We start from the raw sequence: 14,781 nt of genomic DNA, 5'->3' as shown, positions 1-14,781 counted from the left end.
TCGGAAGAGGGGAGTTGTTCTGCAGTGATCATTACATCCCATGTGGAAAATTTTCTTTCTTTACTGTGACTCAGTCAGTATCATTCTTGTGGAAATTTATAACAACTTTGAACTACTGTGTTCCACATCTGATAAGCATTGTGAAATTGGTTGCCTCCTTTCAATCTGTACATATAAACACGTGCTGGAGTATTTTTATTCTCAGGCCTGCAATACATCCAAGGTCAGACTTCAAGTCATCAGTCCGCCTTTCACTGTGTGCATAAATCACCGTGGTGTATCAGTAATAAGGAAGTTTACCTGTTAAGAGGTCTTTTAAAGGCACTTTAGAAGTCATGTGGTTGTGGAGAAGTGCCTCCGGCATGTTCCTGTAATTCATGGTCTCATATTAACTCTAATTTTCCTCATGAATACGGCTGTTTTCTTCTGTGCTTGCCAGCCCACAACACTTTGTGGCAAAAGAAAATGATCAGATAACATTTATTTCATCAGTTATATTGCGCTTATGGGCCCTATATCTTAAACACTGTAAGACTGATTTCCCTCTTGTTATCACACTAGTTCTATTAATTATATCCTATTACTTATGTATCTGTTATGAAATTAATATATCTCTTTATCATATCATCATTAACTTTATCTTTTTATTCCACGGTCATACATATCATAATGGGTCTGTAACCTTGAAACTTTTCCTACTTACTTATATTTACTTTTTGCTAGTGGAAATGTCCACGATTGTTTCCCGGTGATTCATCCAAAGGGCCCATAGGTCTGAAGAAATACTATCCATGGCCCCATAAACTGCAACCACAGAACAACATGTGCTCTTGCCCTGCACTTCAGACAATAATATTAGTAATCAATTCTTCAGAACTCAGGCAGTGAGCGCCTTTATCTCTCGTTTGGCGTTTATGACTTGGTTAATCGTTAAACAAGTGCCTTTGTGTCCCCTTGGATGGAGCAAGGACATATCTGACACCCCTCGTTCACTTTTCTGAGGGTTGATCCAGACAATTAGCCAATAGCTGACAGCCAGAGTATGACCCTGACCTGCAAGGTATAAAGGTAGGCCCTCTGAGACAAACTGAGTTTACTCACAAGACGCTCAGAAGACAAGAGATCTCTATCAATCTAACTTTGGTCTAGTTTATGCACCAATAAACAAGGATAACCGCACCACTTGATGCAGTGATCTGCTTTTTTTAAACCACTGTTGGATGACTGAAGACTCGAGACCCACTACTGCTGATTTATCCTTGACTGTTTAAATCTGAGAATCCCTTTCAGCACTCCTGATGGAGAGGTTCAAGTCTAACGGAGGGGAGCATGTTAACAACGCTTACGATTGCACTCTGGATGAACCTCCTCTCTATGAGGAGAGCAACTTCTCTAACGGGGAACACCGCACGGTCCGGCCCTCGGTGGTCAGCGCCTTTGGACACGACACCTTGGACCGAGTGCCCAACATCGACTTCTATCGCAATGCGGGCAGCGTGAGTGGTCATCGGGCTGTGCGGCCATCCCTGCAGGAGCTCCATGATGTGTTTCAGAAGGTGAGTGCAGATACGTCTGTGAGTGAAGCTGGTGAATGTAACACATAGTCTACAGCACCCATTTTCCTCTTCTATCACGCATGTTTGTCCTTCACCTCACCTTCTGCAGAACGTAGCTCACGCCTGTTTTTCCCCCTGAGTCCCAAATTCAAGTCACTGACTCGGTAACTGCAGTCTTTGTCCTGCTCCTCAGTTACACTGTCCATTCACTCAGGTTAAAGACTCAAAAATGAAACAGTGAAACAGTGAAATAAGATATCTTGCAGTTTGTCAATCATTCCAACATCATTACTTTCGTTCTGTGCACAGTTCAGTCATTATCTCTTTGCCTTAAAGACTTGTGAATCTTAAAAGTACACCGTGAGTTATTGCTGGAACTCGACAGCATTCAACAAACTTCACACACTTAGGAGTTTTTAGTGCTTTTTATTAGGCCGTTATACTGCCTTGTGTTGCAAAAGAGATAGGGTTATAGGTCATTTGGGTTTTATAGGTTGAACTAGATCATGATTGTTTTTAGCAGTCTACCTCAGCAGAAAATTAAGAAAGACATTATGTGTCATTTCAGTTTAAGACAGATTGCAAGATATATGTTTCACCATGAGCCATTGATTCTCATAGTTTTGCTGCCAAAGAATAAAATTAGTTTGATCACTTTGCTTGATTTAAACAACAGAAAATGACTACATTTCATTTCGTGTAGACATATTTGGCAATTTGTTTTAAATTAAGAAATGACCCACGATGGGAATTGACATGTTTCAAGTAGTCTAATATTTGAATAGCTCACTTGTATAATTTGGTGTAAGCTAATTACAAACTCCACGCCACTGCAGCTGAAAGGCTGATGATTTGTTGCCAAGATCTCTTTCTCTCAGTAAATGGCAATGAAACGCATCAAAGAGAGTCGAACTGAATCAGATGTAAGGGTATGAATGTCAGACAGGAGAGTTATTTAACATTCCAGTATTCATCTTCATACAGAGTAAAAATAAGGTTTGTCTTCTTCTCTCCATTTTTCCCTTCGGTTTTCAAGGACAGACACACAACAACATTATGACTCTTTATCAATCTTCATCCAAATGAAATCCCCACTGTTTCCTTTCTACGTCCTCTCCTGTGTGTTACAGAGAATCCGAACACACATCCTACACAAAAAAAGTTGCTTTCTCCCCATGAGAGCTCATAAAAGCAGAGGGCGGACCTTCTTGATAATGATAATGACACTATTAGCTGCTTAATAATGACAACTGACAAACACATATTAAGACCAGAATTGCTAAAAGCACAATCATCATCAATATAGAAATTGACATGTTTCCTTTCCTTTATATTTGCCTCTAAATTTTCCCAACAGAATGGAGCGATCTCTGTGCCAGATACTGTGCAGGACGACGGTGAGGGGAGTGACGGGACCCCCTCTGATGACCTGGAGTCTGCCGTTCCCACTGACAGCAACAAAGGAGCTGTAAAGTTTGGCTGGATAAGGGGCGTCCTGGTGAGTTATGTCGGGTCCCCTCAGCTTTATAGAAGCAGGGTCACTCTACATAAAGTGAGCTGGCAAGACAAGGCTCCATGTGTGTTAATAACACTGCGGGGCCAAGTGGGGTTTTCTAGACCAAGAGTCTGGGAGAAGAGCTGCTGGTTGATCATATTTGCTGCTGTCATGACGATAAAAAAAAAAAAAAAAAAAAAAACATGTTACCGTGTTTCTATCCCTCAGTTGACATGTTAATAAATCATGACCCTTTCACATTTACATTGTTCTTCTCTTTCACAGGTGAGATGCATGCTGAACATCTGGGGTGTCATGTTGTTCATCCGTCTGTCCTGGGTCTTTGGTCAGGCAGGCTGGGGTGAGTGAGACAAGGATACACGTTGGTCAGACAGGAAACATGAGAATACATAGTTTTTCCTTTTCCTCTCACACAGCTCAGGGTAGGTTAGAAACTGTTGCTAATGCGGCCTTAAAAAAAAAGCCTGATAGATTTTGTATGTGATGTAAATAAACCTGATTTGCCTTGACTGAGTCTGCCTGTCACTGCAGTCCCTCTTCATCAGTGATGATGATAGGATGATACTGTCTGCAGCAACAGCAGGCAGATCCTACACGTCCTATATGTTTTAAGGGCTAATTAGGGTGGTGCTACCATTATTTCTAGGGACTAGGGACAATTAAAGGATTATATCCTCCTCTCATTAGCAAAGGGGGTGATTGAACTGGGGCAGATTCAACTTAACTAGCCTTTGTGAGCTCCTGTAATAACCTACAATTGCTGAAGGTCTGTTCTGAGAGCCAAACCTCCATGAGCAGCGTGTGTGAGAGAGATAGAGGGGAGAGAGAAAGGGGAATCTGTGTGAATGGCTTCATGAGTGTGTTCATTGCTTAAGAACCTATTGATCGCCAAGCCGCTTTTGTTCAGGAGGCGTAACTAAATGGTTTTGAGAAGCAGAGAAAGCCACAGGCAGTTGGCAGGGCAGGTACAGCAGACAGCTATAACTTATTGCCCCCCAGGCTCCTCCAGGACCTGGGCTGTCACTGTGCTCAAAGGTGACTGTGGGGAGGAGGGTTTCTTTTCACAGTCATAATGTTTTATGACAGACCGCGTAAATATAATGGATGAGCGAGTTGTTGTTAAAAAATAATCATTTTAAGCTGTTACATGTGTTGCATTTCAGGGCTGGGAATTGTGGTCATTGCTCTCAGCTGTGTGGTCACCACCATCACGGGTCTCTCTATGTCTGCCATTTGTACTAATGGAGTAGTCAGAGGAGGTAGGTAAACACACACAACACAAAAGCGGAGTAACAAACTAACTTCATTCAACTATTGACTAACCTTACTTGAACTCACTCATAATTTTCATAACTCATACAGCAGTAGAGTTACTGTCACTGGCACAGGCAGTTAAAGTATTATTTATAAATTCATATAGCTTGAGATAACACACACACTCTTTCTGACACAAAATCTTTTAGTGAGAGGATGGAATGACCAGGAGGACGGTGTGTGTGCGTGTATGCGTGTAGTGTGTGTGTGTGTGTGTGTGTCTGTGTGTGTGGATGAAGACACAAGGCTGAAACCTGCACCTCAATGTCACCTCTTGAAGCCCTTTCTCTGTTTTACAGCCTACTTAACCTGTCCAGACATTAAATCAATGAATCAGTGATGTGGTGATTAATCATCCACCACTGTACGTGTGTGCTTCATTTTGTCTATTTCAGGAGGAGCTTACTACTTGATATCTCGCAGTTTGGGGCCAGAGTTCGGTGGGTCGATCGGTCTCATTTTCGCCTTTGCCAATGCAGTGGCTGTAGCCATGTACGTGGTGGGGTTCGCTGAGACCGTGGTGGACTTGCTCAAGGTGTGTGACGTAACAATGATCGGGTGACTGTGGAGGGAATTGTGGGAACGCCTCACTCTGAGATATTTGACCATACACACTTATCCATGCCTGCTTCCTGCCTTCTGCCACAAACAGGAGAACGCCCTCCTCATGGTGGATGAAATAAACGACATCAGAATCGTCGGGTGTATTACAGTGGTGTTGCTGTTGGCCATATCAGTTGCTGGGATGGAATGGGAGGCCAAGGTGAGAGACGAACATCATAGCTGGTTGTTTGCCAATCTCTGGGCTTGTTGTGGTAAAACATTGCAACCATAACTTAAATGAATTTAACTCTTTGGTCCCCACAGGCACAGATTGTTCTTCTCATCATCTTGCTGGTGGCCATAGTGAATGTATTTGTTGGAACATTCATCCCTGCGACCGCTGATAAGAAATCCAAAGGCTTCTTCAATTATAATGGTAAGACACACTCTCCCAATCATTTCATAAAAAAAACATTTGACTCGTTCACAAAGCACTGTTCACCTAATTTTCTCTAACCCTGTTCATTTCTCTTCCCTCTATCACTTTCCTTTTCACAGCAAAAATCTTCTTGGAGAATTTCACTCCATCCTTTAGAGACAACGAGTCGTTCTTTTCGGTGTTTTCCATCTTCTTCCCTGCTGCAACGGGGATCCTGGCTGGAGCCAACATCTCTGGAGACTTGCGGGTAAGTTTTCACACAGAGGGTCATTGCTTTTGAGCAATGAATAGGAATCATTAGCTGCTATGGTACATAGGTTGCTGGGGGGGGAAAAAAAGAAAAAAGGCTGGAGTTAATAAAAAATGCATTTTTGTAGATGGGATAGTATCTGAAACTGTTTTTAATATATTCTAACAGAGATCTGTGTTATTTTACAGGATCCCCAAAAAGCCATTCCCAAAGGTACCTTGCTGGCCATCTTGATCACTGGTATCACCTACTTGGGTGTGGCCCTGTGTGTCTGTAAGTACAATAATTCATGAAATTCGACTCCAATGCGTAACTTTACATTTGTGTCATTTATATAAAAACATGACCTGACAAGAGAGTTAGCCTGTGGTAGAAACTGTGGTCATACATGCAGTAGCCTGTGCACGCCAAGAGATCATTAAGCTAGAATTTGTCCTTATCAAACATGAGGTTGTTGGACTTTGAAATGTAATCAGTGCATCTGTTCTCTTCTCTAATTGTTCAGCTGCCACTGTTATCCGCGACGCCACGGGAAACATAACAGACGCCATTCCTATTGGGTCGTTTTGTAATGGTTCGTCATCACTTGCTTGTGAGCTCGGCTATAATTTCTCTTCGTGCGAAGTAGAAAAATGCAAATTTGGCTCGATGAACAACTTCCAGGTACGCAGCCTCCAAACCCTGATCTCTGCACACAACAAGGGGTTTGTTTCACCTCTAACGCTCTCCACTCCTCCCCTCGCCTCTGGTACAGGTGATGACCATGGTGTCTGGGTTTGGTCCCCTCATCATCGCTGGAACATTCTCAGCTACCCTTTCTTCAGCCCTGGCTTCACTTGTCAGTGCTCCCAAAGTCTTCCAGGTCAGTCGCTCGCCATATTTTTCTCCGCTGAGATACCGCGAGATTATGACTCTCAAGTCCTGAAAACAAAAGAGACTTTTCTAACTCAACCTCTGTCTCTCCTCAGGCTCTGTGCAAAGACAACATCTACAAGGCACTGTATTTCTTTGCCAAGGGATACGGCAAGAATAACGAGCCAATCCGTGGCTATATCCTCACCTTCATCATTTCTGTGGCCTTCATTCTCATTGGTCAGTTCAATGGCCTGGTCGTAACATCCTCACATCCTTACTAGAACAAACATCTTATGTTTTAGCTTCAATTTCATTTCAAGCTTTGAATGACCAAGTTTGAAAGGTTGTTTTTTTTTTTTTTTTTGGTCTACGTAGGTAACCTCAACACCATTGCTCCTATCATTTCCAACTTCTTCCTGGCATCTTATGCGCTCATCAACTTCTCCTGCTTCCACGCGTCCTACGCCAAGTCTCCAGGTGGGTCTCTACAGACAAAGTAGCTTATAAATGAAAAATTCTGCCAGTAGCCTGAGGTAATTCTGCTCGCTTCCATCCACTGATTCCTCACTTTTGTGTGACCGTGAATATATTATAAAACATGGCACTGTCGCAAAAAGCACCTGATTTAAGATGTTACCTTGGACAAACTGAGTTGCATTAGATAATTAGATTTTGATTTGTTTCTGTACGATCTGTTTCCCCATCACCTCCCCACTGCAGTTACTTAATGCGGTCTTTCTTCTGTTATGCATTCCCCAGGTTGGAGACCAGCATACAAGTACTACAACATGTGGCTGTCCCTGTTTGGCGCATTACTCTGCTGTATTGTTATGTTTGTTATCAACTGGTGGGCTGCTCTCCTCACCTACGCCATTGAAATCCTCCTCTACATTTACGTCACAGTCAAGAAGCCAGGTGAGCTGTGTTCGCATGCTTGGTAGTACATTGTGGATGCCTGCATTGTTAGACCTGACCTATTCTGACTCTTATTTTCTCTCCAGATGTGAACTGGGGTTCGTCCACACAGGCGGTGACATTTGTGAGTGCAGTTAGCAACGCGCTGTCTCTGACTGCTGTAGAGGATCATGTCAAGAACTTCAGGTAAAAGTCTGCAGCGCATCACTGTGGGGTACAAATATATATTTTCGAAAAGAATACAATACAACTTGTACAAAATCATCCTTGACAGTATTAGGTCCCAAAATACAGAGTGGGATTGTAACAGATTCTTGTTTTTCCGTCTCAGGCCTCAGATCTTAGCACTGACGGGTTCAGCACGGAGCAGACCAGCTCTCCTAGACCTGGCTCACTCTTTCTCTAAGAACTATGGACTCTGTCTCACCTGTGAAGTCTTTGTGGTAAGATTATACCGTAATCTCATTATTTGCAAATGTAAAACCATGGATAAAACCAAGGCCGAGCATATCGTCTTCCCCAACTGTTTATTTAAATATCAACCTTCTATTTCGATGGAGATTCGTCACATCAAGCAAATTTAAATTGTGCAGACTGCAGACTTCACATGCAGTGGGTAATCAAGCAAATATCAAGCAGGGATGAGGGAAATGCCAACCGTCTGGATACCTGAGACTAAAGTTTCGGGTCACTCGTGTCCTCTGAATATGAAAAGGGTGTATGTGGGATATCGGCCACACTCACACAAACACATCCACTCTCAAAGTGCTGTATGTTGTGATCTCCACAGGGCCCGAGATCGGAGGTTCTCCAAGACATGAACTCCGGCATGGAGAAGAACCAGCAATGGCTTAAGAAGACTAAGCGCAAGGCATTTTACGCTGCTGTGGCTTGTGAGGAGTTCAGGGACGGGACTGAGAGCCTGTTGCAGGTCAGTGTGATCATGATTTATACGAGTGAAAAACAAAAAAACAATAAACAAAAAAACAACCCAGATAAAATCCATATGATTAATGTGTAACCTGGAGTTTTGATCAGGTTTTATTGACCTGTTTCTTCCTCACAACACAGAGTATCTATTGCTATGTTATGACACTGACCTGGACCTGTCATAAGGGTGTGGTCAGGTCATTAGTGAAGAAGGGAGAAGAGGAGAGAGTTAATGAGGAAACAGTCTTATGGCTCTGGCTATCGCACTCTCCAGATAAGGCTGCGGTTCCTTGTCAGGAATGCTTACTTCAAACAGCACGGCAGATTAAAAGCTATAATTGATTAACACTGCATTGGATGAGCCCCTGCAGACAAAATAAGATCTGCTGAGTGATCTGGTCATAACTTCTGGCAGTAAAACAGCTTCCCAGCCATCTTGTCTAGAGCATTTTGAAACTTGTTGGAGATTGTTTTGTTTTTTTCCTTGAGTTAATGAAGACGCCAGGGTTTACAACCCCAGGGTAACACGGTGTCTGTGTTGCTTCAGTTAACGACTCCTTCTGATTGTGGATTTTATCTTCATGCTATGGATGTCGTTCTTTTTTTTTTTTTATTACAGGCCTCTGGTCTCGGCCGTATGAAGCCCAACACATTAATGATGGGCTTCAAGAGAAACTGGAGGACAGCAGGCAGAGAGGCCGTGCAGACTTATGTGGGAATACTGCAGTAAGTCACTGACAGAACACGCACAATAATTAAACATAGATAGGAGATCTGTGTGTTGAGCTGGTGTCCTGCTTCTCTTTTTGACAGTGATGCGTTTGACTTTGAGTATGGGACACTGATTCTGAGGATGAACCAGGGACTCGATGTGTCGCACATTGTCGAAGCAGAAGGTCAGTGTGACTTTTTGTATTTGAGCCCATGTGCTTTAATCTACAGGAACTCCTGCGCTACTTTAACATCACTTCTTTTCAAGCAAGCTGCACAAAAGCTAGGTGAAGCAGAAGGATGAAACACAGCGACAGGAAATAAATGCCCTTGAAACAGCAGCAAACATTAATACAACATAGCAGAGAATAAAAAAAAGAAGGCTGTATAATCATAATAGCATTTTTAAGAAATGCCATTTATAATGACAGTGCCGATGTAGTGTGTCAACTTTTATATTAAATAATATAGGTGTGGACACTTTGTTCTGTAGATTAGAAAAATATTTATAAAAAAGGTCAGGTAGTCAACAGACAAGATGTTGAAATTACTGCCTCTTCACACCCGTGTCTCTGTATATATCTTTTCAAAAGCGAATTGAATCCTTGCTAATGTAACACAAATTCACCATGACTGCATATTGATTATTAACCGGGAATCTGATTCTGTCTTTCAGAGGACATGCTAAAGGCAGCGAGGGAGCAACAGGAGCTGGACAATGAAATGATGCCAAATGGAGGGAAATCAAGAGGAATGTTTAGGAAGTCCAGGAAATCCTCTACGCAAGTGCTCACGACCAGAGGTATCTATGTAGTGGTTGTTTCTGTCCGTTCAAATCTCACCTGACATTTCAGAAAGGCCTCAGCATGAAGGTATTTAAAGCAAAGGTTGCATCAGCAGATGAGTATGAGTCTTTTAAATATGTGGGAAAAAAACCAAGGTATCTATTTCAGTCTCCTCCACGCACTCACAATTCCACTCAGACAAAAAATAAAATAACAGACATTTAACAAATGAGACCAATGACGTGCATCTTTTGGAAACTTCTCCACACTCCCATTGCGATATAATTGAATCAAGTGTTCCCACTAAAGATATCTCTGAGGGTGTAATCCAATAATATGGTCCCTTTCGTTCCATTTGAAGAGCATCTCTTAAGAGCAGTCCTTTAACCCAGACAGCAGAGGGTGCCTGCATCCTCTCCACTCGATCCGTCTCCGTCTCTACATCACGCACACACACACACACACACACACACACACACACACACACACACACACACGCCGCTCAGCTGCATCTTGGCAAAATGGCGATGGTCATTAGTATACAATCTGCATCATACTCATTGGAACATTAGACCTGAGAGATGGCCGCCCCTGCTGATGTAGCGTCAGCTCTTAATGTTGGTTTGCACTAGTTTTCCCATCCGACGTAACTCTCCACGCTCTGTCAATAAATTACATTCCCTCCTACAGTTCCTCTCCCTCATCCAGCTCTCTTTTCTCCCATCTTTTCCTCTCTCGCAGTGTCAGTGTGCGGCCCTCCACCCCCGCAGGTTGCCAAGATGAATGAGAAACTGTTGGAGGCCAGTGCTCAGTTCAAGACGAAACAGCCTAAAGGCACCATTGATGTGTGGTGGCTGTTTGATGATGGAGGTAGGTGTTGGTTCCCCCGGGCAGCCTTCTCCTCTGCACCTTGCCTATAGATTGTAATGGATACGTGCACAGAGACATGTCACATCCTCATGTGGAGAATCTATAGAATGAATAAATAAACCTGGACAATCAAATAAAAACAAAAAAAAAAGGTTGTAAATTAGTCAACAATGCAAACACTGAACAGTCAACACTAAATTCATGGACATACTTTCTCGGATCTCTTGGTGACTGAACTGACAGGTGCACAAACATTAACCACCATGGAAAATGTGAAATACAAAGACATATTTTATATAATAAAACCAACTCTATTGGTGTTACAGCTGGAAAAAGAAATGCATTTTCCCTCTCCCAGGTCTTACCCTGCTGCTCCCCTACATCCTCACCACCAGGAAGAAGTGGAAAGACTGTAAATTAAGGATCTTCATCGCCGGGCAGCCTGAACGCAGTGAGCTGGACAAACAGGAGTGAGTATTTCAATATCAATTATAGCTTAATGGGTGGAAGTTGGCAGAATTAGCAAAAACCCAGATACATTGACAAGAACAAGCGGATGACATCTTTCTTTCTTGTTCACAATTATAGACAAACACAATATGCTTAAGCTAGTATCACACAAACAATTATAATCTTTTGTGTCTTTGGTGAACACACCCATCAAAACATTCACAGCACTGGTGGAAAGAGTAAATAAACCCTTGGGTTTAATAACTGGTTGAACCTCTTTTGGCGCCAATAACCTCAAACCAGCTCTTCCAGTAGCTGCTGATCAGACCTGCACAGTGATCAGGAGGAATTGTGGACCATTATTTTCATTATAGAAGTGCTTCAGCTCAGACACATTTTTAGGATGTCTGGTGTGGGTGGCTCTCTGAGGTTATTCCACAGCATTGTTACTGGATTAAGGTCTGGGCTCTGACTTGGAGAGGTGGATTTTCTTTGTTTGAAGTCATTAGGTAGGTTTACTTAACTAATGTTTAGCGTCATTGTCCTGCTGCTTCACGCAGCCTCTGCAGGTGGGCAGTCACCCTGACATTTCCCTGTAGGATATCCCGATAAACTTGGGAATTAACAGATCCCAAGTCTTCTGAGATCTTCTTTCGGTGAGGTGTGGTTCACATTAGCAGATGTTTCTTGTGTCTCTAACCCACACCTTAAATTTTATTCCATTGACTGAACTCCAGGTTTGATAACTCCCGACTCCAGTTTGATTTTGTTGATGCCCTTAGCCAAGGGGTTCATATACTTTTTCCAGCCTACACTGAATGTTTGAATGATGTTTTCAGTATGGACAAGAATACAATACAATGATATGTGTGTTGTTAGTTCAAATATGGACAAACAATCTGTTTTATAACAAATTTACACATATGTTCAGATTATTGAATTACTTTTTTGCCACTCTATGAAGATAATATTAATTATAATAATTAACATTTATATGAAAGTTAACCAGTCTGGGATAATCTGTCTTGTAGGATGAAGCATCTGTTGGAGAAATTCAGAATTAACTGCACTGACATCAACGTCGTCGATGACATCCATGTCAGACCCAGCTCTGACAGGTAACTACATTTTTTTTTCTACTGTAATAGTGACAAGCAGACCAGATGGTGTGAGAGTAATAATAACATTTTATCACCTCACAATGTAAAAAAATATTAAATGATTTAAATAAAAAGAATATTATCCACAGTCAGCTCATGTTCTTATCTACTTCCCTCCAGCTTGCAGGAGTTTGAGGACATGATTGAGCCTTTCCGTCTGCGTGAAGGGTCTAAAGACACTGCTGAGGCTGAGGCCATTCAGAAAGAGCAGCCCTGGAAAATCACTGACAAAGAACTGAACAACTTTGAGGAGAAGGTATAAGCACCGACACTAAATTAAGATGTTATACACAGCATAGCTATAATAATGCATTAGTTTGGCTTGGAAGTCGCGTGTTAAACAGTTCACACCGCTGTTTTACAGACCAACCTCCAGATACGGCTGAACGAGGTGCTTCAGAAAAACTCCAAATCAGCCAATCTGATCATTGTGTAAGTATAAGTACCTGTTGGCTGAATAACATTGAAAGTGTCCAGTGCAGTAAGCAACAGAGTCTAACATACTGTGCGTACCCTTACGCCCCTGCAGGAGCATGCCCATCGCTCGAAAGGAATCCATCTCTGATTTCCTCTACATGGCCTGGCTGGACATTCTGACAAAGGACCTTCCACCAACACTGCTCATTAGAGGCAACCACAAGAGTGTGCTTACTTTCTACTCCTGAGCACCTTGCAGGCTGAACAGCAGAATATTAGGTAACCAATTCCTATTTGAACATAAGAGTAGTAGAACAATTAACTGTTTGACTTGCAAAAACATAATTACTAAGTAATAAATAGAAAAGTGTTCAGCTGGTGTACTTGACAATGAACTCAGTTTCTAGTTACAGCTGGAGCCTTATTTTACTATTAAGCTGTTTTTATTGCTTGGTCTGGTGTGAGCCGTTTCATGAAGGTTTGTGGTAGGCTGTGCAAGCTACAGCAAGCTTGCCAACAAGCAAATGTTTTCAGCGTGATGCTACACTGTGAGGAAAGTTAAACGTCTAACTGTTCTGCCGAGGGACAAGACCAGTCTCAATGAAGAGAAAGTATTTCTGACACAGAGTTCATAAATGCCAGGGTCTAAATGTGAATTTAGGAACAGGGTCTAAGTCTAAGCTCTTTGGATTTTTGGTTGGAGCATAGCTAAATCATGTCTTCCTAACATGGTCAGATAAGTTGAGTACAAAGCTACTTCCAGTGGTTACACTGAGTGAATGTGTTGCCTGTTGCTGTGATTGTAAAATAAATGTATATGGTAGATGTCTGAATTCACTAGTGAATATTTTCTGAGCAATAATAAAAAATAAAAATAAAAACCTTTCATAAATGATTAACAGCATAATATTGGCATCATTACTATCAGTTCTTTTAAACTGTGGTAATAATGGTTTAATTTTTTTGTAAAAAAAATTCTTGATGTTTACCTGTTCCACATTATACTGTTTCAATATTTTTAATGTTACTATCACAGTACACTTTTTCTTTAAAGGAAAATTTAGGGAAAGAAAAGATTGTAAACCCAATTCTTCTGTATATTTTAGCTTATTGTCCTTCTTTCTATTTAAATATATAATTGTGATTACCTGAAATAAAGAATGAATACAATTTTGTGCTGTTTTTATTCTCGTCTCCATTGTTTATTTGGAGATTAGATATTATAATGTCAGATATTGCTGTTATTAGTTTGTTTATTTTTAAAGTGCTTGCAGTACTTGGAGTTAATGGTCGTATATGCACATTTTGAATATGAGCATTGAATGTGATTCATCCTGAACGGCAATGCTGATTTATTGCCAATGGGGGGCAGCAATAACCTTAATTGCATCTATGACTCAGGATGTGACTTTTATCTCAAGTGATTATAACAATTGGAAGAGATAAAAATTAACTTGCTGCACATACAAATGGATTCTGCATGCTATTAATCCATATTATGATTAGATTATATAATTCATAAGGAAATAATACAAGTGTTATCTCAGCCAAAAGGTATTCATGTTTAGGAAACCTTCACATATCCATCCAGTGGTGAAAGAAGTTAAAAATAAGCAACACCACAGTGTAAAAAAACAAAACAAAACTCTTTTACAAGTAAAACTCATGGATGTGTGGTAAAAGTCCTGCATTCAACATTTTTAAGTAAAAGTACATTGGCATGTGGCAAATCTCTTCAAAACAAGCACAATTTTTTCACGTGCATAAACTTGAATTTCTCATGCAGTTACTTTAAAGCAGGGGTGTCCAAACTTTTTGCAAAGAGGGCCAGATTTGGTAAGGTGACAACCATTCAGCCTGACATTCTTTGAACCATTAACATTAAATACAAATGAACTATTTTATGAATTTTTTATTGCAAATGGCATACTTCATTTTTTTTTCATTTTCAAGTTTTTGCCAAAATCACTCTGCCTTTCATATTTGAAGACCACATAAAATGAAGAAAAAGTCTGTCTGGAAAAAAAACTTTTGGGAAGGTGAAACATATCTAGGTTCATTTGAAACATT

The 14,781-nt window shown here is 41.2% G+C and overlaps 1 protein-coding gene across 1 annotated transcript; it reads left to right on the top strand.

Annotated features, from left to right (window-relative positions):
* Window positions 1–1,088: 1,088 nt before the first annotated feature.
* Window positions 1,089–13,881, top strand: slc12a1 (solute carrier family 12 member 1). The gene is made up of 26 exons (XM_023405844.2): window positions 1,089–1,556; window positions 2,914–3,054; window positions 3,337–3,412; window positions 4,236–4,331; window positions 4,782–4,921; window positions 5,039–5,149; window positions 5,254–5,365; window positions 5,488–5,615; window positions 5,807–5,891; window positions 6,124–6,281; window positions 6,373–6,480; window positions 6,587–6,710; window positions 6,849–6,950; window positions 7,233–7,388; window positions 7,475–7,574; window positions 7,720–7,831; window positions 8,179–8,319; window positions 8,938–9,044; window positions 9,132–9,214; window positions 9,706–9,831; window positions 10,556–10,684; window positions 11,043–11,154; window positions 12,166–12,252; window positions 12,415–12,550; window positions 12,659–12,726; window positions 12,824–13,881. Exons 1-26 carry the CDS (start codon window positions 1,299–1,301, stop codon window positions 12,957–12,959), a joined length of 3,132 nt encoding a protein of 1,043 aa, XP_023261612.1. The 5' UTR covers window positions 1,089–1,298; the 3' UTR covers window positions 12,960–13,881.
* The last annotated feature ends 900 nt before the right edge of the window (window positions 13,882–14,781 follow it).

Source organism: Seriola lalandi, unplaced genomic scaffold, assembly GCF_002814215.2.
Source record: "Seriola lalandi dorsalis isolate HSWRI2012SDOR001 ecotype SW California unplaced genomic scaffold, Sedor1 jcf7180002054286, whole genome shotgun sequence".
NCBI classification, from domain to species: Eukaryota; Metazoa; Chordata; class Actinopteri; order Carangiformes; family Carangidae; genus Seriola; species Seriola lalandi.
The sequence above is the reverse complement of the archived record's forward strand: the minus strand, read 5'-3'. Positions and strand labels throughout refer to the sequence as shown.